A 26,929-nucleotide genomic window follows, 5' to 3' on the forward strand; every position below is an offset into this window, starting at 1 on the left:
TATGATGATACTGCCTCTTTCATACACCAGGTTTAATGAGAAGAAGTACAGTATATTATGGCAGACCAAACACATAAGAAATAGCAGCCATGAATGTCAATCCCATACACAAGGAGGTAACAGAGAATGTTGAAGAAGAGGTGTATCAATCTTTAGCACCGGTCTCCACCACCAGTCAAATACACCATGAGTAATGGCCTCAACCAACTCTGACATATGGTGCTGCCATCAAATGACAAACTGGCACCTGATCAATGCAGATACAACCAGCTCCTCCGCTGAGTAAAATGCATCACAGAAGAACAGCCATTTGGAAGACAATGGACAACATGCTGCTCTGTTTTCACTGTGGATACCCTGGACAAGTTGTGTGGTACTGCAGAGAAAGAATGTAAGTTTTAGATGACTACTATGCTGCAAGACATAAACCATCACAGCACTACTATTCTGCCAGTCCACTGCAGACAATTATAGTTGGCCTGTGGACTGAAGCTCATCACCATACCCTAGATGATGTCATTCCTCAACACACTGTAGCCAGTCCCCATCAGCACCAGTCAAGATGCTCAGTTAAACTATGAGGCTTTTTTTGACTGCAGAATGCTACTCAGGCTTACAAAAGAAATCTACATGTCAGTGATAATCACAAGCATTGTAGGTAGCCAAGGAGAACTCTGGATCACTAGGTGTCACAAGTGCCACAACATATTCCTAAAGGTAGGTGCATAGGGACATTTGAACCAGTTCAAGAAGGGAATATTAGTGTCATCTATGAAGGTTTGTGCTCTGCTACAACTATTACCAAATTGCCAATAGGATCTAGCCTGACTGAGCAAAAACATCAGCTAGTGACAGTCATACTGAGTCAGTTTTCAGATGCTTTCAAGTGCACAGTGGAGGAAAGATAAACCAAGCAGCCTGAGGTAAAACACTGTATCAACACAGAAGGTTGTCCACCAGTTAGCCAGCACTCATAGAGTGTTGCCAACAGAACAATAGATAATATGGGAGAAAGTGGAGAAGATGCTGCAAGATGATCATTGAAAATTCAAAGAGTTCCTTGGTCCTTGTGAAGAATAAAAACAATTTATGACACTTCTGAACTGTCTACTGATGATTCAACCAAATCACCAAGAAAGGCGTCAATCCATTGCTGCGCACTGGTTACACCCTAGACTGCTTGAAAGAAACAAAATATTTCTCAGCTATGAACATTGTAATGGATATGCTCAGCTCATCTCATTTTTCATAAAGCATTGTAGATAGCAATGTATCAAATGATAAAGTAATTACCTTTTTTATATCATTAATATAACACTTATTATTTCCTATCATCATTGCTTTTATGAAATGTTAAATTGATTTGTATCTTTTTAGAAACAACTTCAGTGATATTGATACTGTACAAATATCTTTGTAACATGAAAGGTTGGTGTATTTTCTAATATTTGAACTGTGACTTTATTTATCAGTGCACTTGTTGATTTGTGTGTGTTACAAGCAGAAGTCAGTCTGAGTCTAGTTGAGTCATGAGTCAGTTGTAACTGTATGATGGCATAGTTGGTTGGACTTTGGAATCTGATACTGTAAGTTAAGATGAAATTAGATGGATGTAGGCCTGTTGAGCTCTGTTGAATATTGGTTTTTGTAAATGTTCTCTTCTTACTATGCCCTGTATGTTGAGTACTGTGAAGTGAATGAATTCACTTTAAAAAATTGAAGTGAAATTTCAGTTCCTGCTTCATTATTGCATTTTTCCATACGTATATGAAAGCAAAAACAAATTCCTCTTGAAGGAAGTGAAATCATTGAACTAGACAACCTGTCAAAGAAGAATCCCTACATTAATGAGGGCAAAAGTTAGAAACATATATTGTTTTTAACAGCCATTTGCTCATTTTATATTGTCACGCAAATGGTCACATTGTAATTAACTGCCTATATTTGCTATGTTAGTTGGTTTTCCTGTTACTGATGCCAACAGTGCAAGGAGGCATATAAAAACATGCAGAAAGGCTTCTAGCAAATTGAGGTTGATGGGGCTGAACAGGAAAAAAAAAAACCGCCTTCAAAGGGATGTGGTTCAACATCTTAAATGGATTTATTTGCTGTCTGCATGACATTATCTTTTTTTGAAGGTATTTGAAGAACATCTAAGTTGTCTGACAATCGTGTTGATGTGTGTCCACACTGCATGTCTCTGCTTGAATCCAAAAGAGTGCCTCTTTCACCTAAGAAATAAATATCTCAGGACACATAGTGAATGGTAATGGAGTCTGTCCCAGTCTAGAGAAAATAAGATCAGTTACAGTTTTTCCAATTCCTCAGCATATTTGTGAGATGAGAAATTTTCTTGGAATGTGCTTGTACTACTGGCAATTCATAAAGGACTTCTGTATCAAGTCAAGTCCCTTGCAAGGGCTCCTGCAGGGTGATGCTAAATTTATATGAAACAAGGTGCAAGAAAGGTCTTTCATTGTCCTTATGAAGCTGCTAACACTTTCTCCAATTCTAGCATTATACAATGAGAATGCTGAGGCAGAATTTCACACTGATGCTAGTGGTTTTGGGATAGGGCAGTTCTAGTACAAATTCAGAGAGGTATTGAAAAGGTGATAGCTTATATTCTCCAAGTCCACGATGATTTGCTCTGTAACTGATTGCCCTGCAGTTCTTTGGGCTATCAACAAATACCAGCCACATTTATTCAGTAAACCACTCACCATTGTGATGGATCAACATTCTCTATGCTGAGTGACTAGCTTGAAGGCTCTCTCATGTCAATTGGTGAGACGGACACTGAGGCTCCAGGAGTATGTCACCACAATCGTATACAAAAACTAGTGCAAAGACAAGGGTGTTGACTGTCTTTCAAGGCATCCTTTGCCAGAACACAGCAGCAGCAATGAAATTTCATCATAACTGCGTTAAATGATACTGCAACAGAACAGACAGAAGATCCAGCACAGTTGAAAACCACAGAAGCCTTGAATTATGAAGAACCAACTGAAGGAGGATTCTATTAATAAACAGAACATTCTGTAAGAAGAACTATGATCCAGTGGGATGGAAGTGGTTGTTCATCATCCCAGCTCATGTGGAGGCAGCAGTCATGAAGTATTTTCGTGACACTCCCCCATCTGGTCACCCGGGTTTTGTGAAGACTCTAGACTGAATGAGCTGCAGGTATCACTTACCAGGTGTCTGTCAATCCATTAGACACTGTGTGAGTCACTGTAAGGAATGCCAATGAATGAAGCATGTACCACAGTTACCGAAGAGGCATTTGATACCTATCCCGCCTCATTCCACGAGATTGAAAGTGACCCTCTGTGGAAGTTGACTGCAATGTCCCCAAAGGTATGCTGAGTGCTGAAGCCACCAGAAATTGCAATAGATATCTTTTTGAAGCACCCTATGTGATGATCTATCATTGTGGAAAAGTATTTGAGTCGAGACTCATATCAGCGATAGTTTCACTGTCAGAATGACAACCGTCTACCATCCACAGATGATTAGCTTCACAGAATGCTTTAATGTGATGTTGGCAGATATACTTGTGATGTACATTTATGTCAAACAGACAGACTGGAATAGTATACTACCTGTCATGAGATTCACAACAATGCAGCAAAGCAAGACATTACAGATTTCACACCATTCCTTCTGCTCCAAGGTCTTAAGGCTGTAACAACAATCCATGCACTGTTCCGAATACTACCAGGCAATAATCACATAGACTATGTGAAATATGTCTCACCAGAATCAAAGAAGCAATGTGGCTGGCTAGTATATGGAGCCTAGGCACCCAGGGTAAAGACCAAGAGCTCTATAACACCAAACATCAGCCAGTGAGATACAGTTCAGGATTTTTACATCTGTGTGGAAAATGAGACTATTGGAAAAGTTGCTAAATGCTACTTTGGGCTGTACTGTATCATTTGACACTTGTTGGATGTCACAAACACAGTCAAGTATAATGACATTTCAAGAAGACAAAAACAGAGAGATTGTCCGTGTCTTCTGTATAAAGCTCTACTACAGTTCAGAAGAGCAGACCAATAATAACAGATTCGAGCAAACTGAAGACCCACGCAAATATAATGAAGCTTCTTTGATGGAAGGGACTATGGTCAATGCTTTTCATGGTGAAGAACATGTAACAGTGTGACCAAAACACAAGGATCTGCCGTTATCACCATATAGAACACCACTGACAAGTTCTAGCTGCAGGATGATATAGTTGGCACCCATGAGTACTTCTGAAAAAGCAAGATGATGTAGTCAGCTCCAGTGAGAACTTCTGAAACAGCAGGTCACTGTTTCTCAAAGAGAGGCAGCAGTAATACGAGCTGTGGTAAATGCATTGTAGTGTAGCGGTTAGCATTGCATGCTATGGGTCACCAGATCAAACCCAACAATCACCAATTACTTGTTATTTAGTATTTGTAATTTCTGGGATGTTCTTGAAATATCTTACGTTTTTGTGATGTTTGTATATTTTGTAATGTATGAGTTTTCTGTCCTGATTGTACACTGGTGTCAGTGGTAAATATGCTCCCAGTGCTACAGTAAGTGTTGTGTTTCAGTGGTACCCTGCCTTTGCATATGGACTGGATTGTGATTTTGATGTGACGTTATTGTGAAGGACAAGTGCTATGACTGAAATAACAGCTGCATAGTTTAGTTTTACTTCAAGTCTTAAACTTAAACAACTTGGCATTTGATCATTAACAAAAATTTCCACTGGCAAAAAAAGTGGCAAGTGGAGTCCTTTCTGGGAACTGACCTGTGACCTTATTTTTAATAAAAATTGGCCTCTAATATCCTGTTTAGCCCATACCAAATACTCTCCTGCGTGTTTATTTGGAAAAACACAAAAATTTAATTTAAAAAGAAAAACTTAGTTTGAATAAAACTAATAGTCAAGAAAATAAAATAAATGTGAAGTATCCTGCTTCTCCCAAATAGACAATTTTTTGGATCCTCCTTTGGCACTTTCTTCTGATGTTCTTTCTTTTTATTCTGACTATAATATAGTATTAATCCAAACTTACAAATGTAAGGAAAGTAAAAGCATTTAATGTCTCTTCATTCTTGTGGAGGAAGTGTATTAACTGATTGACTCAGACTTTTTTTTTTACCTGAGACCTTCTGGTCAGTATTCTCGAATGTAACCACTGAGCTACTGAAAGAATCTTCAATTGAAGACTGGCTGAAACATATGACTTTTCTAATTGACTTACATATGCTTACCAGTATTTATGTTCACTTATGTGCATGAGGCTGTTATATCAGTTTAAGCACATTTAGATTGTCAAATTTTGATACTCTTGTGTAGTTACTTCTATTCAAGTCAAGAGATTATTTCTGTATAGAGGTGTTCAGTCGTTGTTAGCTGCTGTTCAGCTCCATATATTTCACTGTTCACTGCAAATATTTCAAATTTTCATTTCATATTCTGCTGCGAGGTATCTGTAAAATGACTTTAAACTAATTACATCAATTATGAGTCATCTCCAAGAACTGTTACAAGATCAGTTATTATCCACAATCACTACTTACACAGCTGACACTTTCTTTCACATAACCTTTTTATATCATCTCATAAGCACTGCCATTCAGGCCACAGATGAGACAGGTGGGCCCAACTGACTGCCATGTCACGCATCAGCAAATGGTTTTATAAAATCACTTAACCATCAGAGATCATCATCACTATAATGTTGTCATGGGGCAGAAGTTCTGCATCAAAAGGATAAAAGGAGGGACTTAGAAAAATCTGGTAAGAACTGACATCATGATCAGACACCAGAAATCACCAGAATCTTAAAACATGTAAAGTACATAAAGAGGGGAAGAGAAAGCACATATTGTGTGGAATTACTAATATAAATTTTATAAAAACCATTCCCCCATGCTGCCTGACTGGGAACACTAACAGGAAAACTGTGTAATAGTAAGTATTAGGCGTGAGTACTGAAGCTGCATATGACCCATAGCACAGGCACAGTATGAAAAAGATATGTGATTGGTGAACTGTTCAAACTGGGGAAGCAGGAAATAACAGCAGAAAGGAGTCGGAACCATTACAACAGTAGAAGGAAAAGAACCTGTGCATTTAAAAAAGAAAGAGTAGGGAAAAATATTACATTACATGCTCACCTTAACCTACCTAAATAATGTCATATTTAATTAAAATATGTATGTGATGCATGTCTGTTTTCATTAATTGTTTTGAGAGGAAGGCAATGAAGACTTCTTAAGGTTCAAGTTTCTTTCAGGAACTGAGTATCTGACCTTTCTCTGCAGGGTGTAAGATTAGATTAGATTACCAGAATGAGATTTTCACTCTGCAGTGGAGTGTGCGCTGATATGAAACTTCCTGGCAGACCGAGACTCGAACTCGGTACCTTTGCCTTTCGCAGGCAAGTGCTCTACCAACTGAGCTACCCAAGCACAACTCACGCCCCATCCTCACACCTTTAGTTCAAGTTCGAGTCTCAGTCTGGCACACAGTTTTAATCTGCCAGGAAGTTTTAGATTAGATTAGATTGGATAGTAAGACAGTTATCACTAACCTGCTGCAGCTGATGCTGGTTGTCAATCAAATGCATTGTCAAAGGCAACTTGGAATTGGCCAGGTTTATGTGTTCTTTAATGTAATAACACAAGATTTTTCCTTTTTTTTTTTTTTTTTAAAAAAATCATGTTCCCCTCCCTCCAAGGGTTGTGATGTTTCTATTTCCTTTCTGCTATAATTCCCACTTTCCAGTTTAAACAGTTCACCAATGAGGTATCTGTTTCATACTGTGCCTCCACTATGGGTTATGTGTGGCCTCAGTACTCAAGGCTAGTATTTACTGTTACATAGTTTTCCTGTTAGTGCTCCCGATTTGGCAGCATGGGGGAATGGAATGGTTTTTATGGAATTTATGTAAGTAATTCCACACAATATATCTCTACTCCTCTTTATGGTGTTTTACATTTTCAAGATTGTGGCGACTTTTGGTGTCTGGTTTATGTCAGTTATTACAGATTTTTCTAGGCCCCACCTTTAATCCGTTTGACACTCTGTTGAACACTGATGACCTCAGTATTGCATGTCCAATCTGTAGCCATTCAGCCATGCACCTACCTCTTTCTTCACACTTTCTACCATTTCCCTTTATCTTACAAAACAGTTGTTTAAAAGTTGTTGTTTAAAAGTTACAAAAGTGAAGATTTTGCTTCTATTCTAATTTGGGTTCATGTCAGCTGTGCTTTATTTATTCCAGCTTTGATAGCTGATAGGTGGAGTAAATGTGTTTATTGTTATGCGTCACTTGCCCTGCAGCACACTGAATAATAATTTAAAGATTAGTTACAATTTGAGAACTGCCCAGAAAACTCCTCCTCACTACCTGATACCTTACTCCATTTCTGATAAAAAGATGACAGTGTACAGACATAGTATTGAAAATTCATAACACTGTTGTCAGGACTCATTAAACTAATTAGCCTCACTGAAAACTACAGTGACTACTATGATGCACTACAGTATCTTTTTGAAGCCAATACGATCATATTTTGACAATGAACTGTATTTATTTTAGTTTATATATTCAGATTGGATTAGTGAATAGTTTGCATGTCACTTGATGGCTTTTATATGTATGTGAACAGCCCCAGATTTACGATATTTCCGAACCAGGACAAAAACTAGATAGTGGCGCCCCTCCCCCAACCCTTTTGTGTGTTTGACAAAGGAGTAAAAAAATTAAAAAAGATTGATTTTTCAAAAATATGTTCATTTTGTAGAGCACATATTTCTGAATAGTTTGATATGTAAAACATATACGTTGGAAGAAATGTTGTTTGGTCTTAAGTGTGACAAAGTGCAGTGCCACACCTCTTCACACAGCATTCTTCTACTGCATGTCACTGTACTTGGCTCTGTGGAACTTAAATGTGTATATTTTGTAATGGAAGCCATCAGACTTCTGTTCAGGACAGTGGAAATTAAAATGTCCTATGATGCCTCTCCTGCTCTTAGCCTCAAGATTAATATTGGGGGGTTTTTTTGTAATCGGAGAATAATAACTCCTCAGAAAAAATTTTCATGTGACATAAAATTAAGTAGGCCTACAGGAGACATAAAACCAGTAAAGACAAGAGACAAGCTAGACAGTACAAATTTCTTCAATCCTTAGTTCACAGCATTTTTTTCCCTCTAATGTTGCTACAGCCTTATATGATATGCTTTCCTTTCTGCAAAAGAATCCATTACCTCATCAAATGTTTCGCTGCATGAAAAATCAAAATGTCATTGTTAATACTGAAAAAAAAGCTGTTAACATGAATAGTAGTAGGAATGGTCCTTTTATCTACCTCATTTACATAAATAAAAACGACAGAATATAATTCACAAAGTGCCAATATCAAATGTCTATTAGGCCTACTACAAGCACAAAGTTTTATGTTAGGAAACTGTTCCACATTTCATTCCTACACTCTAGTTTCTCAAACATGCAATTGAAAAGTTGTACTATGATATTTTCTTACAAATTTGGAATCTCCTTATTCTTCCATATAATTTGTCTGATGTCCCCGTTTCTTCTCCTTCCTTGTTATAACAAACAATTTTGTCATCACTAAGTCTGTAACTATTTCTGCCATCATTAAAACCAACTGGCCTGTAGTAGTGTATCAATTTACAAAAATTATCTGCAAAATTTCATTTTCTTGGATACACAGAGATGATTAATAGGTAATCTTTCTTACCATATTACTTCTGTTAATTATTTATTCCCACTCCGGTAGTCAGAATCTACAGATTTCACTAATAATTATAACAATGCTGATCATTCACACACCCAGTCAGCCACATAAACTAACAGTGATTGGCATTCACCCCTTTCGGTTTTATTTTACTCAGCTTGTATAGCCCCATTCCCTTTTGTCGGCAGGAAAGTTTTTTATTTCTCGATGCGATGGAGATTCCCCTGGCAGAGACATCATGTACACTATGCATGCATTCAAAAATAAACGTATGATTTGTTTAGAAATTAACTTAGTATGTCTTCAAAAATGTTCAAAAACCAATGGAGATGTGTATCAAAATCACACAAATAATCAATAGACAAACATGTGCTGGATGCCTGGATGCTAAGTGCTTTGTGAAACAACCCTTTTTTCTTCAAGAAAATGAATTTGGGGCCCCCTGATATTGCCGCCCGGGCAGATACCCCAGTTAACTCCCCCCCCCCCCCCCCCCCCTCCCCCTCTAGACCAGGGCCTGTGTGAAAGTTTTTAAGATATTATTGTGCACAATTTATTTGCTTCTGCATCTTAACATGCCATGTTGCATCACATATACAACGATAACAACAACAATAATAAGAATAAATAATAATGCATTTGAACGATAATAGGATTATTAGTTGTGACATACCATTTACCACAACAGGCACTGTATAGTTTGCCACAGCTACAGCATTTGTTGCTCGACAGGTGTAATTTCCTGTGTGTTTCACAGTAAGACTGCTGAAACTCAAAGTACTTGAGAAGTCATCTATAGTCTTTTCTGTAATTCCTTGTCCTTGAGAAATATTTGAGCCATCTTTCAACCATACAATTGATACTGGACTGTCTCCTTTGCTCACAATGCATGTCAAGTGTATTCTCATACCTCTCTGCAATTTTGGTTTTATTAAAATAGGATCTATTTCTGGTGCCTCTGGAATGGATACAAGTGTGATTCACATATTAAATATTTGAACAATATTGATCAATCTCATTAAAGTCCTTGTGAGTGTATTGTTTCATCACTTATAAAACACAAAATAAGCAAATACTAAAATATCCAACACTTTGGCCACAATGCTGTGGTCTTCCTCAGCACATAGTCTGAGGATCAAAGCTCTCAACAGTTCTAGATTGAAAGGAATAAATGCAGGTATTATGTACATTAACTTCCACTGAATTATTCTGTTGCACATACCTAATACTTGAACTTTAACTTTTCTTCTGGCTGAACGCCCACTAGGATTTCTAGCAATGCATACATATACTCCACTGTCCTCAGATTTATCAACATCTTTTATTGAGAGTGTACCATTGGGAAACAATGTTCGCCTCTCAGTTTCATTAAGGGGTCTTCCTGAAACAAAGAGTGTAAGGAAAAATTATCTGAATAGAGCTGTTGTATACTATAATTATGTAGTTTTCACATAGTTCTGTGTAATACAGTCTGTAAAATACTATACTCACTAATTTATTGGTTTAAATGTAAAGAATATTAAAACAGGGTACTGATACATCAATGTATTAATTACCAGTAACAAAGAAATAGAGACAGTCATCACTTACCAGCCTTAAATCTTGTACTTATAAAGGGAGGGCTACAAATAAACTGAAAACTACCCAAATTAAGATCTGGATGCCTGTGATATGATGAACGAGGATATTAAATAAAATGGGAAAGGCATAAAGAATTTCAGAGGATGCAGTCTATCAGGAACATGCTAATCAAGGGGAACAGGTTTCAGTGCTGTATAAAGTGCTGCTACTCTTACTAGTCTTTCAACTAAAATAAATTTCGCCACTGAAATGCTTACTATTTCTAATGGTGTCTGCTTTGAGTAAGAAGTTTTTCATGTCACTCCCAATGAAACAGAGCTACAGCATGTTAACCTACATTCTGTGAAATGAAGTTTGCTATGAAGATAATATTAAATCACAATACAGCTTGCTATTTATTTTTCATTCATAGCAGTTCCTGAAAGCTTCACTGGGAAAGTTAAAACTAATTTTCTGCTTTAGTATCTTGAATAACTGATAACAAAGCAGTAAAAATACATCATGATGCATTTTGAAAATACTTCAGGTCACCCATAAGTTGATTTGTGTGTCTGTTCTTCTGCCACTTGGCGAGTAGATTTTTTACCTATCCAATTAAATAATTTTATCAATAATTGATAGCTTCTGCTGTTATAAAGAAGACTGTTTGAATGAGGAAACTGAAATGCTATCTACAGAAGATTAAAGTAAAAATATAAATGTATAAATGGTCAGAATCTAACTTTTTCCTTCTCTGAGAAAGTTTATGTTATTTGGAAATCTACTCGCATGTTACACATCACAAGTTGTTACACATCTGATCCATTAACAATTTTCATTGTGTATGCCAAGAGTGTCCATCTTTTCTTACGGACATAGACGACTAAAATTCTGTGATACTTAACAGTGTAATCATATAAATATTAAGAAAGGTGTAGTATATTAAAATTGGTCACTTACTATAGCTGAGGAAGCAGAAGTAACAACTTCTCAAACAGCAGAGTCGCTGTGTCATTAAAAGGCACACAAACAAGACTGAGTACATTTATAACTTTGGGATGAATCATTTTTTTGAGCTGCTGGTGATAAGAGTGCAGCATTGGCAGCAGTGAGCTTGTTCTGACCACTGGCTGGGGTATTGATGTCCAGTACAAGGTGATGTTAAGATCTGCCTATGTTTATTGGCACGACATTAGTATGAGCTCCCACTAATAATGAAAGAGTCCAAATTTACAACTGTACAGAAGCATTTTTTTTTACTTTAGGTATGTTTTTAAATTTACAAATAGCAAATAAAAATTGCTGAATGTTTGTTTATTTGGGTTGCAGGCATAAACAATAGAACAAGTAACATGCACTCTCTCACTGGCACCTTTACAGTAGACAAAACCAATACTTGGCCATCTTGAAATATGCACATCATAGCTATCAAAGCGTCTGCTTGCTGCACCTGTCAGTATCTAAATTTAGAGCTATATCCTGCAGGTCACATTATGGTACATGGCAGAGGGTTCTTCTGTTACCATTATTTTTACTGTCATTTTATATTACGTTCACAAATGGATTGTTGGTAAAGCTGTATATGACATTTAATTTCTCTGTTTTTTGTTGTTGTGATCATTTTGTGAGATGCATGTGGCAGGAAGTAATGAACTGCCTGATACTTTGTGAATTTCTACAGTAAACCTGCCCATGATCCACAATGCGTTTCTTGTAGGGCCTGCCATTGTAGTCTGATGAGCTTTTCTGTACCAATCTCATGTCAAGTAAATAAACCTGTGATGAAACACATTGTTCTTCATTGTATCTCTTCAGTAAATCAGATACAATTCCCAGTCTGATGAACAGCACACAAGAATTGCTTCAACAAATGACCCAAGTCTTACATGGATGAATTACATTTCCTTCAGGTCTCCCTATGAACCTCAGTCTGGCATCTGCTTTTTCTGCTATTGCAAATTCCAAAGTAATAATTAATATTGCTAGCTGTATAAAATCCTCCAATTCTACATGGCATGATTGCCACAATGGTAATGCCCTAAAAGTGTGTAGACAAAAATGTAAAGGTCATGCTCACCTTTTAAGATTGAACTCCATGTTTAAAAAGAAAAAAAGTTGATAGGACAAGAAGTAGATAATCATGAAAATTCATATATGTAACTGTCCCTTGTTGCAATCAAGAATATGAATTATGATAAATAAATCAGTACCACCAATAATGAGCACTATCTTAACTAATGAAATAAACAGAAAGAAATAATCACATGCTTATTTGCCATTTGGAAAGGAGATAAGTTCTAAAACCCAAATTTTTTTATGGTAGGAATAAATTTTTCTCCAGAGTAAGTAATGTTGACTCTTAACAGTGACTTTTTATCCACACACTTTTTGCAGCTCACCATCCTTTTCCCAGTGGATGCTGATGATAGGATGTCCTGTGACATAGCAATTGAAAATAGCATCTGTACCAGCTGTGACAGTCTTGTCTTGCATAGGCTTGATGAATGGTGGTCCAAGTATATGAAGGTAGGCCTGTGGGGAATAAAATGCTATGTTATGAAATTAATTATGAACACACGTGTAAATTCAGGTAAGGTAAGTTACACAATGACTGCTGATGATGTCTGAAACATATACATCTAGATATGGTGATATTTTGGGATTGCAGCTGGATGTCACTGACTTCTTGCAACTCACCTGAAGAGGACAGCCTGGCTCTCAACAGAAATATCGTGGCAAGAAGTTGACATCATCCACTTGCTATCTCAGAATTTCATGGAATACTCATTATGGAGAGAAAACTTCAAGATACACATACACATGTCAGTTTTAAAAGTTTTGTATTGGCTAAAGCAAAGCTTTGTGATTCAGGTTCAAAACAAAACACTTTATTACCTTGCAGTGCAAACATGAAAAGTTACCACCAAAAAGGCTTGCTGATAATGTAATTAAATTTATTGACAATGAGAAGAAAAAGGAATGGCAGTGCTGAGGGGAAAGATGGTGGAATGTGCACACAAAATGTGAAAGCTGAGTACACTATGTGATCAAAAGTATCCAGACATACCCAAAAACATATGTTTTTCATATTAGGTACATTGTACTGCCACCTAGTGCCAGGTACTCTGTGACCTCAGGACTCATTAGACATCGTGAGAGGGCAGAATGAGGCGCTCTGCAGAACACGCAAACTTTGAATGTGGTCAGGTGATTGGGTGTCACTTGTATCATACATCTGTATGCGAAATTTCCACACTCCTAACCATACCTAGGTCCCCTGCTTCTGATGTGATGGTGAAGCGGGAACGTGAAGGAGCACGTACAGCACAAAAGCGTACAGGCCAACCTTGTCTGTTGACTGACAGAGATCACTGACAGTTGAATATGGTCATAATATATGGTGCAGCACTCCACAGACAGCTATCCAGACCATAACACAGGAATTCCAAACTGCATCAGAAGCCACTGCAAGTACTATGACAGTTAGGCAGGAGGTGAGAAAACTTGGATTTCATGGTCGAGCGGCTGTTCATAACCCACACATCCCGCCAGTAAATGCCAAATGACGCCTTGTTTGATGTAAAGAGCGTAAACATCGGACGATTGCACAGTGGAAAACCATTGTATGGAGTGGCAAATCACGGTACTCAACATGGCAATCTGATGCAGGGTGTGGGTATGGCAAATGCCCGGTGAACGTCATCTGCCAGTGTGTGTAGTGCCAACAGTAAAATTCGGCGGTGGTGTTGTTATGGTATGGTCGTGTATTCCACGAAGGGGCACTATCACATCATAGGCCTACACTGATTTTTTAAGCACCTTCTTGCTTCCCACTGTTGAAGAGCAAGTTGGCGATGGTGACTGCATCTTTCAACATGATTGAGTACTTGTTCATAATGCACGGCCTGTGGCGGAGTGGTTAGACAACAGTAACATTCCTGTAATGGACTGGCCTGCACAGAGTCCTGAAGTGAGTCTTATAGAACACATTTTGGGATACTTTGGAATGCCGACTTCGTGCCAGGTCTCACCGACCGACATCAGTGCCTCTCCTCAGTGCAGCACTCCATGAAGAATGGGCTGCCATTGCCCAAGAAACCTTCCAGCATCTGACTAAACGTATGCTTGCGTGAGTGGAAGCTGTCATCAAGCCTAAGGGTGGGCCAACACCATATTGAATTTCAGCATTACCGTTGGAGGGCGCCACGAACTTGGAAGTCATTTTCATCGAGATGTCCGGATACTTTTGATAACATAGAGGAAGTCAATGATGCTGAAATTTCATCAGAAGGGAACAATGGTGAGCGAAGTGAGATTGATGTACCTACAACAAAGTGCACACAGAAAAATTTCCAGCCAGATTATGAACAAGTGTGTTATCAGGCAAGGATTTCTGTTGTTTTATCAACAGTACAAATAAGCATTAACTCTGCAAAAACCTTATAGCTTTTGTTGCATGGAACTGATCTTCAAGGCTAGGGAGGAAAGTCGACGAAAAAAATGTTCTATCTATAAAATTTGGTTTTCAAAGTTTCCAGGCACAACGCTGTTTCCGAAATTGTATATCATTAAGTTTTTACGAAAAATGAAGCATTAGAACTGAAGCAGCCAGATGTTTAATCCAGATGAAATGTGAATTAATACGTATTGCACTGTTAATAAATGTTGCCAATTTTGGAAGAAATATTGTCAAGTAGAAGGGTCAGTCACTGTTTAATTGTTATGCAACGTATTGATGTATAACATATACAGTACGTGTTATAGCTCCACTTGTAAATTGGACTCGGGCTGAGGAGGCCTACAGTTTAAATCCCTATTTGGCCATTCAGATTAAGGTTTTCTGTCATTTTCCTAAATTGTACCAGGTATATCTAATCTGACCTTGTGTCCCATCTATAATGATCTCGTTGGAGATGGGGTGCTAAACACTAATCTCCCTTCCTTTAAATGGACCCTGCATCTGCAGTTTAACTGTGTAGTTATCTCTTCAAGTCATTGGCTGGTGTAACACAGTGGTTGGCACACTGGACTTGTATTTGAGTCGACGATGGTTCAAATTCGCATCTGATCATCCAGATTTAGGTTTTCTGTGATTTCGCTAAACTGATTAAGCCAAATGCTGGGATGGATCCTTTCAAAGGGAATGGCAGACTGTCTTCCTCATACTTCATTAATCTGAGCTTGTCTTCTGCCTCTAATGACTACACTGTCAGTGGGATGTTACACGGTAATCTTCTCTGCGTCCAAGTCAGAATTTGTACAATAGCTAGTATCTGAACTGCAGGCATGTAGGCTACACCTCGTTTTGCCCTGAGTTGTCAGTTCTGAAATTCCAAACAGTGTTTGTGACAATCAGGTGACAAAGATGACAGGAAAAGGAGAGCCTACAGTTATTTGTGTGACTGCGGCTGCACTGCTTCTTTAACTGTTTCCTCTTCCTGTGTCTCAGGCACAAACACGATGATGGTACTGCCACTCTGGCCAGGCTTTGCGGAGTAATATGTATTCATGGCACTTTGTTTTCAACAGAGCACAGGAGATTCCAGCCGCCCTGTCTGGGTGCGTGATTCTTTTCTTCTGATCTGTAACTTTTGTTTTTCCTTTTTTTGTTGATGTAATTTGGATAACCAAAAGTTCTGAATTCTGGCCGGCGTTTAGTTAATCAGATGGGTTGGGCTTTTACGGCAAGTGATTCGTGTAGCTTATGTTGGAAGTTGCGTACCTGGTGCGTGACGGAACCGACGGCGTTGCTGGCTGTACAGGTATACCGGCCGCCGTGCTCTGGCGCCAGGGCGGACACGTTGAGGTAGCTGAGGACGCCGTCGGCGGTGACGCGGTTGCTGACGGCGACGCGCTCCCCGCCCGGCGACGACTCGAGCGGCGCGCCGTCCAGCGCCCAGGAGACGGCGGGCGCCGGGGAGCCCGACGCCTCGCACTGCGCAGACCACGCAGAGCCGGGCGCCAGCGTCGCGTTAGCGAACGTGCGCAGCATCACCGGCGCCGCGTCTGCAACAGCCGGGCCGTCCTGAACGCCAGCGCTGGAAAACTGGACACAGACGTATGACAGTACTCTCAAACATGTCTAATCTTTGCGAAAACTACAACATCATAGAAGACTCAATCAGGTGAATGAATTCAGTCTCGACGGATGTGCCGAACATTGTACTGGTAATAGGTGATTTATATTACTGAGGAGTGGCGTAGAAGCGGCAGGACGGGGTGGGGCAGTCCAACAAACACACTGTGATTGGTCGCTCTTGTGTGACGTTAGCAGGCAAACAACCGCCGGCCGCGGTTATTTTCCAGTGCATGAGAACGTGGATAAGGGTGTTGCATCATGTGACGGGTAGGCATGGCACACACCAACTTAGAGGGGGTCAAGGAAGACGCTGCGGAGATAACCGGCGAAAGTTTTTCTAAGATGGTTTTCGGGTAGGGTGTTATGTGCGCTCAAGACTTAGTACCAGAAGTCGAGGACTGTATGCGGACCACTCTGAAAGCGGTATTCTAAAGCCTATCCTCGAAACCAGATGAGTGTATGGTGCTTAGCAAGAGAGTAGTGAAATGTCTGGGGCAACAAGAAGAAATCTGGAGTTACCGTTGTTGGCGGGCCACGGAGGTAAAAGCCCACGATTCACTGGATGAGGGGCCAAACGTTTCGTTTTAGGGGCACGTAAGACGGTGCTCGTCGGTGTCTTCGAGCTGACAGTCAGGGCAAAGTGGGGAGGTGGCCAGTCCTATACGATAAAGTCGACTATTAGTCGGGAATTTGCCCTGGACTAAAACATACCAGAGTGCAGACACAGACGACGGTAAAAATGGTGCATAAACACACCCACAAACCGTTCGCCAGTTAATGTCAGGGTGCTGTAGCACCATGGGGTCGCAAGGGTTGGGCAGCATAAACAAAGGATAATAGTCTTTTGTAATGGGAGGACGGGTGACGGGAAGATCGGCCCGAACGTAGCTGAGTTCGATGAAACAATTGGCGACGTGGTAAAATAGTGGAGAAATAGCTGCCACATTGATCGGTGGATCGAAGGAAGCTGGTTGGAGGATATCTAAGAGACTGCGTGTTAAGGACGGGACCAGTCCCCGCCAGTGCCGCAACATAGTATGGACAAAGAATGCAAAATATTGTGCCCACACGTTGACGAGTCTGAGGCCACCTTTTGCAGGAAGCAGTGTTAGAGTATTGTAGCGGATTTTGAAAAGTGCCCCTGCTGACACGAAATATCCAACGGGTGATTGGATGTGGCGACCAAGGAGTAACGGTATTGGGAGGATCTGGGCGACGTGTACCAGTTTAGGTGTGACATACATGTTGAGATAGGACACGTTGGAGTTGGTTTAAGTTACGGTGCACTTGACCCCGAACATGGTGTCGAATCGACTGCAAAAGCCGCCGGTAAGCGAGGGCCACTGTGCGGTGTGTGGAGCTCGTAAATTCGATACCCAAGTAACGAAGGGCGGTATTGACAGGGAGTGTGGTCGGCACCACAGCCGGGAGGCCACGCCCAATGTGCATCATTGTCGATTTGCTGACATTAAGAATGCTACCCGAAATACGTCCATACTGGTAGATCCATTGGATGGCGTCACTGAGTTCTGTGGAACAGCAAGTGAGAAAGAGGAGGTCGTCCGCATAAGCCCTGCAGTGAAAGGTGCAGTCACGCAAAGTGAGACCCTGCAGTCTAGAGGTAAGACCAGTGATGAAGGGCTCAGGTGCAATGACATATAGTAAAGTAGACACAGGGTGGTGGTGGTTGGTGGTGGTTAGTGTTTAACGTTCCGTCGACAACGAGGTCGTTAGAGACGGAGCGCAAGCTCGGGTTAGGGAAGGATTGGGAAGGAAATCGGCCGTGCCCTTTCAAAGGAACCATCCCGGCATTTGCCTGAAACGATTTAGGGAAATCACGGAAAACCTAAATCAGGATGGCCGGAGACGCGATTGAACCGTCGTCCTCCCGAATGCGAGTCCAGTGTGCTAACCACTGCGCCACCTCGCTCGGTTAGACACAGGGCATCCTTGACGCACAGAGCGGCGTATAGGAATCGGTCCTACAAGCCTCCCATTGACTTGTACCATCGAAACCGTGGGAAGTAGTAACCGGCGAATGGCATCGACAAAGAGTAATGGGAACCCCTTACATGTCGCCACCATGGGGAGGAATGGGTATCGAACGCGATCAAAGGCACTCTTGAAATCGATGGATAACAGTGCTGCACGAAGGCGACAAACTGCCGTCAGCGCGATAAGGTCACGAGATTCTCCTAGAGCTGTTTGAAGGTGGCCCCACAACCACTTGCAATCTACTGCGGTGAAAGGACCGTAGGTAAGACGGTGTGTATGGGCGTTGTTAATAGGTGTGCATAGATTTTGTAGTCTGCATTCATTAATGTAAGGGGCGATTCGCAGAGACATTAGACCCTCCCTTTGGTTCAGGCACAGGTAGAAGAATGCCAGTGACGAATTCAGATGGAATCGGGAAGGACGGAGTAAAGAGTTCCTGAGTCATTTCCGTCCACCAAGGTAGCATTAACGTGGTGAACGTCCGGTAAAACTCCACAGGGAGACCATCCGGTCCTGGTGATTTGTTCCTGGCCCCCTTGTTGATCGCATATACCACATCTTCTGCGGTGATTGCAGACATCATGGAAGTTGACTCCGCTACGGTGAAGGTCCGAACAGAGGGAGGATGGAGACCATCAGGAATTGGCGTTGCCATCGGTTCGTCGTCATAAAATTCAGCAGAGCAGACACCACTGCCGCCTGTGTTGTGTGGTGAACGCCGTCGGAGGTCGTGATGTTGGGGACGAAAAGTTGACGTCGACGACGATGGTCGGATGCGGCATGGATTGTGGATGGCGTTTTGTCGTGGAGGAGGTCCTGTCGTCGGGATCGCACCATGACACCATACAGTCGTGCACGTTGGAGAGAGAGGAGGCGAACTTTAGTACGCTGTCGTTCCCTATGGTTTTCAGGTTATGGAGGGAGCGCATCGAGCTCGCGGAGGACAGCGTAGTGAAAATTTGTGATGTCGCGATGCCATGCTGCTGCTTCCTTGCTACATTGCATGAGGACCTTTCTGATCGCAGGTATGGCACATTTGAGCCACCAATGGAACGTGGATGTGTACTGCGGGAGGCATCTTTCGCAAGACGCCTATGTGGTGGCAATACGTTGTCGGCAGTGTGGATCATCAAGGAGGGAGGCATTAAGCTTCCAGTAACTTTTGCTGCACCATACTGACTGAGGTGGCAAAGCCAGGGAGCAAATGATGGCGCAATAGTCCGAAAATGCAAGGGGCCATCGTTCTGCTTGGGAGACGTCGTTGCCAAGGTGGGCAGAGACATAAAATCGGTCCATTTTGCGCTGTATAATGGGTAAAACCGGGGTTATTGCCATGAATTTTCTCCGAAACGTCCACTAGATGAAAATCTTCGATTAAGGTGAGCAGCACCGGGCATGGCGAATAACCAGGCATTTGGTCCTGCGGATGGAGAACGCAGTTGAAATCGTCTGGCATGATAAGGCGATCATAGCGCCCAGAAAACAAAGGCGCCACGTCACGTTCGAAAAAAGTGGATCGCTGCCGTCGGTTCGTGAAGCCAGTCGGAACGTAGATATTGATGAGGCGCGTGTCGAAGATGGTAACAGTCATGCCCTACCAGAGAGAAGGATTGTCGTGTCCGTGAGTGGGATTCCTCCGCGTATGTAGAAAGCCACTCCAGGCCCTGATAGATCACATGTGGACGTGTATGAGTCGTAGCCGTAGACCAGTGGTAGTGTGGCAACGCGAACTTCCTGAAGAAGAGCGACGTCGGCGTCAGAGGCCCGAAGCATGTCACGTAGGAGCTGCAGCTTGGGTGCAGTGCCGATCATGTTAATGTTCAATGTGGCGAACCGGTACGTTTGTTCCAGTGGTGGTGGATGCGCATCTACCATCACCAAGGGGAGTATGAGGAGGGCACCGACAGGAAGTCCCGACCCATCTGCTGCAGTGCCTCGCGTTTGATATTATCAGGCAGCCAAGTCCAGGGGAGGCAACTCATCCAGAGGAGGGGACGTACCTTTCTCAACGCCGTCGGCCTATGCTTCTGTGCCGTGGGTCTGTCCAATGTCCATGGGAATTGCATCGTGGTGAGAGAGATCTGGAGCTGTCAGCGGGGAGACAGGCGTCTCAACCTGCGCACCGATCGTTTCATTGTGCGTTGCGACTTCCATGATGGTCCCGCGCTGCGAAGCGTCTTGATCGTCGTGAAAGCTGTCCGCCGACCTCTGCGTGGAAATGTCTGCTGGTTGGGTGTCGTCTTCGTCGTATTGGGTGGCGATGCTTTGAGAGCCCATGGGTGAACGGCGGCGACGTTTGCGCCTACGTGGCGAGCGTTGTTTGCACACGTGTTCCTCTGTGTCGGACGACGGCAAGGAGGAGCGTCGACTTGGTTCGAAGGCGTCGGTGAGTACAATGAAGTTGTCACACAGGTGTTGTGATGAAGTATTGGTCTCCTCAGCGTCCGGTGCGGGAGCCTGTTCGGCGGAATGGTTGTCAGTTGGGACGTCTGCACCGTCCTTAGGTGAATGGGACGGTGGGACGTGCTGACCGGAGGGACCGGGTGACGGACTGGGCGAAACTGTAGATGTGGCGAGAGCCGCTGCTTAAGTGACCGGTAGGGCGGTCATCATGTGTGTGACTGACGCTTTCGACAACGGAAGCTGATCGACACGTCGTTGAATGCATTCAGACCATAAATGACCTTCGTTCCCGCAACTGGAACAAGTGCGAGGTTGGCCGTCGTACATTATAATGGCACGGCAGTCTCCTATACGTAGATACCAAATCGATGCGGACCTGTCTGACACCTTTTTAAACGGGGTAGGTTTGAAATTGTTTCCATTCCCATTCACCTAAGGACGGTGCAGACGTCCCAACTGACAACCATTCCGCCGAACAGGCTCCCGCACCGGACGCTGAGGAGACCAGTACTTCATCACAACACCTGTGTGACAACTTCATTGTACCCACCGACGCCTTCGAACCAAGTCGGCGCCTCCTCCTTGCCGTCGTCCGACACAGAGGAACACGTGTGCAAACAACGCCCATCGTTCGGTGACATGTTCCGGAACGTTGCCATAGGGACGGAGCGCCGCGATGACGACGTCTGCAGGTAGTTCGAACGGCAGTTCGAAGATCCTTATCGTTCGTGTGCCGAGACTTGCGTGATTGACGGTAACGGGATCGACGTTGCCGTCGGAATGATAGAAACGCAGTCCACGTTTTGCCTCTTGAAGCACCTTGTCGCATGCCGCATCGTTGATCATTTTGACCTATACAGTACTGCTAACAATGGATAGGTGGATAATAATTAGATCCGTTGGTGGTATTTTAACTTCGTCACGAATAAATCGTTCTACCTTCAGGGCCTTGGGTCGGGTGAAGTCTGAACAAAAGTTGAAATGTAATGTCTTCTTCCGATAGTTGTACGCCATGGTGGTCTACAAGGAAAACGGTACTTGCAACGGCCGAAGTAAACACAAATACACGGTACGAGCCTCGCCTGCAGCGCTCTGGCGCGTGATCGCCTCGCAGCACTGCCGGCGGCACGCTGCCACTCAGCCATTGAGGTGGACCTTTCAACTCTGATGTGTAACCATCATCCAGGTTTCATGAACAGTCACAAATCGGCGCAAAAATTCGTGCGGATTGCGTTTAAACAACGCTAGACATTGTGTTGAAATGCTGTGCCGGATGAGCTACTGGTCAACTGTGAGCAATCGCGGCACCCATCTCGCACATACCTTTTTTTCATAGCCAGTTCTCCATGCAGATATTATGCATTCGCTTATATGAGATGCCTGGAGTTTCAGCAATCTCACACACTTTTGTTCGGCGATCTGACATTACCATATCATGGATTTTGTCAATGATTTCCTCCGTGGTGACGTCAAATGGACGGCCAGAGTGTACTTCGTCTTCGGAGCTTGCCCGACCAAGTTTAAATTTATTAACTCAAAAGTAAATGGTCTCCAAGGATAATGCAGAGTCTGCGTGAACTTCATCCAGTTCTGTTTCGATTTGTCCGATAGTTCAGCAGTTCAAGTGAAAATGTTTAATAACAGCACGGAACTCGGTTTTGTCAATTTTAAGCCACAGTCGACACACCGACCAATTCAACCGGCTGTCAACTGTACGCCGTACACTGTTGAAATTCGTTATACTAGCCTTGGAATAAACTTACAAACCATGAAAAGGCAGCAAAAGTTCCATTCTTTCTTGGAAATTTACCAGACTTACCAAACCACCCTCGTACATCTAGAAGGAGGACTGAACCTAGTGCCAGAACATTGCCTATGTTACTTGATGAAGAACTTGGCCAATTGCTACTGTAAAGCAGCAAGACATTTGCTTTATTAACTGGAAAAATATGGTGGATAGCTTTAGTACGACCTGCATACGTAATGGTCGGCCTTCGTGTCATGTAAGTTACCAGTCTGCGGTCGAAAATGGTTCATTGCAACATGGACATACTTACCTAGAATGGCGCAAGGGAATGGGGAAGGGGGAGTTTAACGCTGATTTTTGCGAACAGGTCACCACCTAGATTGACACCTCTATTCATTATAGTGGATGCTGTGGACGTCTTCAGAATCCAGCTCATGACGTAAACATGAAGTCTCGTGATCAAAACTATACGCCGTCACATTTTCGCGGTTTGCTACTAAATTCTGACTATGAATATTTCTTCCGCAACGAGAATTACAACAATTTACTTTCTCGTCGAGCGCCAATGCACTGGAGTGCATGGCCACGCTGGTTGCGGAAAATGGTGATAGACACGTACACATGGAATGTAGAATGTGAACCGCCAACAAGCTCGGAGGTCAGAGAACAGCGCTGCTGTTTTCGGATGTTCATGATTAATATATTACAATAAAATATAAGAACATAGATATATGCAGGTGTGCAGTGGTTAGCACTTTTGTGCATATAAAAGTTTACGGGCATGATGTGTACCATGTTGATGGTTCTTACGGTGTTTGGGGGAACTGATGGTCAATCTTAGTTACAAAAACACTTGGGTTTTGTTTACAAAATAATGGCGTTAATGCTATACAATGTAAAATTAAATGGAAATATTTGCATTGGAAACGGAAATGAGCGTTTGGCGTCATTGGCCAGGAGGCCCCTTACGGAGCAGGTCCGGTCGCCTTGGTGCAGGTCTTATTACATTCGACGCCACATTGGGCGACCTGCGCGCCGGATGGGACAGACAATAGAACACCCACTCCCTGAGCGTAGAAAATCCCCGACCCACCCGGGAATCGAACCCGAGCCCTTTAGGACGGCAGTCCGTCACGCTGACCATTCAGCTATCGGGGCGGACATATTTGCATTGAAAATACGAGTTTTAGTCGCTGTCATCCACATGACAGGATATGGATTAGTAGTAAGCTAAGGATATACAATTTTTTGGAGTTTGAAGCCTGTGTTATACAATTTCTTGGAGTTTGGAAACTCTTTGTTTGATGTTGTAAGGTTCGTGGTGTATGCAAATTTGTGAGATTGAGGATAATTCAGTGACGAAAAGATTCAGTTTCTTTTATTGGGATAAATTAAAGATATAAAATATAGGTAGTTTACAACGTAGTGACATATTTTAGTGTTTTCTGTCAGGCGGAAGCTAATGTTGGGTCGCGGTCCGGATCCAGTGCCAGGAGTGCCATGGTGTTAACGTTTTTTGTTCAAAAAAATGGTTCAAATGGCTCTGAGCACTATGGGACTGAACATCTATGGTCATCAGCCCCTAGAACTTAGAACTACTTAAACCTAACTAACCTAAGGACATCACACAACACCCAGCCATCACGAGGCAGAGAAAATCCCTGACCCTGCCGGGAATCGAACCCGGGAACCCGGGCGTGGGGAGCGAGAACGCTACCGCACGACCACGAGATGCGGGCAATGTTTTTTTGTGCTGTGATCATAATCTGTGCTGAAAGTTCATGGCTGTGTATTGTGCGTGGGTGGGTTGTTAGTGTGTTGTGTATGATTGTTGGAGAAGGGTATGTGTATTTGAATTTGGGTTTGTTTGTGAGAATCTGTGTATGAGGTCAGGGCGACTTGCTAATATACGGCGGCCATAACGTTGCGAGTCTCGGCTGTAGCTTCATCGTATGCTTCTTGTCTAGGGGTGGTGGGTGGGAGTCTTAGTAGGCTTAGTAACATGCGTCTTTCAGTCTGACAAAGTCTTTCAGTTTTCGTTTGTGACATACAGGCTAGGGGCAGCCGCATACTCGAAAAGGGGACGTACAAATGTTTCGTATGTGTTTATCGCTGTTTTGTCATTGCAGCCATGGAATTAGCCCCAGAACCTATCTTATTAGGGGCTGACGTTGCCTAGTTTTGTTTAACGTTCGTTTGATGGGTTCGTCGAAATTTAAGTTATTATCTAGAATCTGTTTCGCTTTGTCGTTCATGTTTATTTTGGTTCCCCACGCCGTGAGTGTGATGTTTTCTGGGTGTTGTTTCGTCTTTTTGGGTATGTTGCGATGTTTAAACAGGATTAGTTTTGTTCGGTTCGGGTTTGTTTTTGTACGCCATTTCTGCATCCGCTCTTGTTGTTTCATGATGTATGTTATTGTTTCTCGATTGATGGAGGGTGTTGAGTTGAGTTGAACTTGTTCGTTAGGTCTGGTGGTGGTCGGTTTGTCAGTGGCGTATGAATATAGGAGGGGGGATATTATTGCACCCTGCACTACTCCTGCTTGCGGGGAGGAGAGGGAGGATGTTTCGTTCTTTACATGTACTTGAGGCAGTCTGTCTTATGGTAGTCTTGGGAGGAAAGTCTGATTTTAGTAATTTGTATAGTAGACTGTTATCCCAAATCTTGTCGAATGCACGCTCGATGTCTAGAAAGGCCACGAGCGCGCATTGTGCCAGATTCTGGTGTCTTGTTAGTTTTAGTCTTAGGAGAGGGTCGAATTTGAATGGTTTAATCTGAAGCCTGATTAAAGATTCGGGGTTATTTGTAGCTTGTCTGTGTAATTGGTTAGCCTGTCGGTAATTATCTTCTCGAAAGTTTTTCTGAGTGCGGCTATTAAGAATATGAGGCAGTAGGATTTTGAGCCTGTTTTAGGTTTTCCCGGTTTGTGTATTATTATGGTTTTTGTTTTTTTACACGTTGTGAGGATGATGTCGTGCGTCATGCAGTAGTTAAATAATAATCTCAACTGGGGGGGGGGGGGGGGGGGGATGATTGTCATACGGGGGCACCTCCTGAGGTGAAGTCTCTGAATGCCATTTTCGCCTGAGGCAGAGTTTCTGCTACACATGATGGCGTCTTCGGCCTCTTTTTCAGTGATGCGCGGGCGAGTAATATCAGCACCCCTCACGGCTGGCTGCACGTCGGCGGTCGCGGAGACGCTAGCGTCGGTGTCTGTGGTAGCGTTGATGTAGCTACTCTGTCTGCCGTGGTCTCCAGATCGTTTTGTTTGCCGAGAATCTTATAATTAAACTCACTAACACTAATTGTATCTGGCGGGCCGCTTGAACTTGCGCGCGCAACAGTCTGATTGGCTAACTTGAAAGCTAATTAACTCGGAAACAGCGCAAAGTATCAATTTTTTTCTTAACTATTATTACCCACCAAAACCTACCGTGCAACATCATCAGAAGCTTTGGAAACACAAGCTTTTCAGAATGTTTCTCACCAGTGAACTGTTGAACGGTGTTCACATTTAGTGGAACCACTGGCTTTATCGTTTAATATAATTAGCTTGAGAGACGAATTTTTATCAGATAATAACGGTAAATGAAGATTGGTGTTGGCGATCGATCCCTCAAGGGTCACATGGCCACGTCACTCACAGATTACATACTCTGAATACAAAAGCTACAACATTTCACAATCGATACCTGCACTTTGTAGGACTTCATCCATCTTTTTAGAATTATAGTTTAGACTCATAATGGATTTTAGTGCAATTTTCTTTCCTCATAATGTGTGTGTGTGTGTGTGTGTGTTACAGAGAGAGAGAGAGAGAGAGACTCGAATAACCCACAGCCACTAAAGTCCATGTTTTCGTCTGCTAGAGTAGTTGCACACTTGATTGTGTAGTGAAAAGTTTGTCTCTAAGCAGTACTTCGAGCATGGTGTCTAGTCAACCGATCAGGTTGTTTGGCGCTAGGGTAGCCGCCTTTTGATATAAGAAATAAGGGTTATGTGCCTAAAAATACGGGACTTTTCGCAAAAGTACCGGAGAGTTCATAAACAATTGGAAACCAAACATTATGTACCAGTTTCAGTTACATTATAATTAATTCCATTAACAGTATTGTATAACCATTGAAATTCGTAAAAGAAATTAACTTACACCCTTTTAACAGTACATACAGTACAATGCATTAGGCATGACAATGTTGTTATTGTGGTCTTCAGCCCTCAGACTGGTTTGATGCAGCTCTCCATGCTAATCTATCCTGTGCAAGCTCCTTCATCTCCCTGTATCTACAGCAACCTACATCCTCCTGAATCTGCTTAGTGTATTCATCTCTTGGTCTCTCTCAACGATTTTTACCCTCCACGCTGCCCACCAATGCTAAATTTG

General features: G+C 42.4%; 1 protein-coding gene across 1 annotated transcript in view; it reads right to left on the reverse strand.

The window, feature by feature from the left end:
• Nucleotides 1-22,634, reverse strand: part of LOC124594067 (Down syndrome cell adhesion molecule-like protein Dscam2) — a 198,161-nt gene extending 175,527 nt beyond the window's left edge. The window contains exons 1-5 of the mRNA XM_047132417.1: nucleotides 22,617-22,634; nucleotides 16,043-16,366; nucleotides 12,720-12,852; nucleotides 9,983-10,141; nucleotides 9,434-9,718 (exon numbers count right to left, since the gene is read on the reverse strand). Of these exons, the coding sequence (XP_046988373.1) occupies nucleotides 9,434-9,718; nucleotides 9,983-10,141; nucleotides 12,720-12,852; nucleotides 16,043-16,366; nucleotides 22,617-22,634 (919 nt within the window). The remainder of the gene's footprint in view (nucleotides 1-9,433; nucleotides 9,719-9,982; nucleotides 10,142-12,719; nucleotides 12,853-16,042; nucleotides 16,367-22,616) is intronic.
• Nucleotides 22,635-26,929: the final 4,295 nt, after the last annotated feature.

This window comes from Schistocerca americana, chromosome 2 (genome assembly GCF_021461395.2).
Source record: "Schistocerca americana isolate TAMUIC-IGC-003095 chromosome 2, iqSchAmer2.1, whole genome shotgun sequence".
Classification (NCBI taxonomy): domain Eukaryota; kingdom Metazoa; phylum Arthropoda; class Insecta; order Orthoptera; family Acrididae; genus Schistocerca; species Schistocerca americana.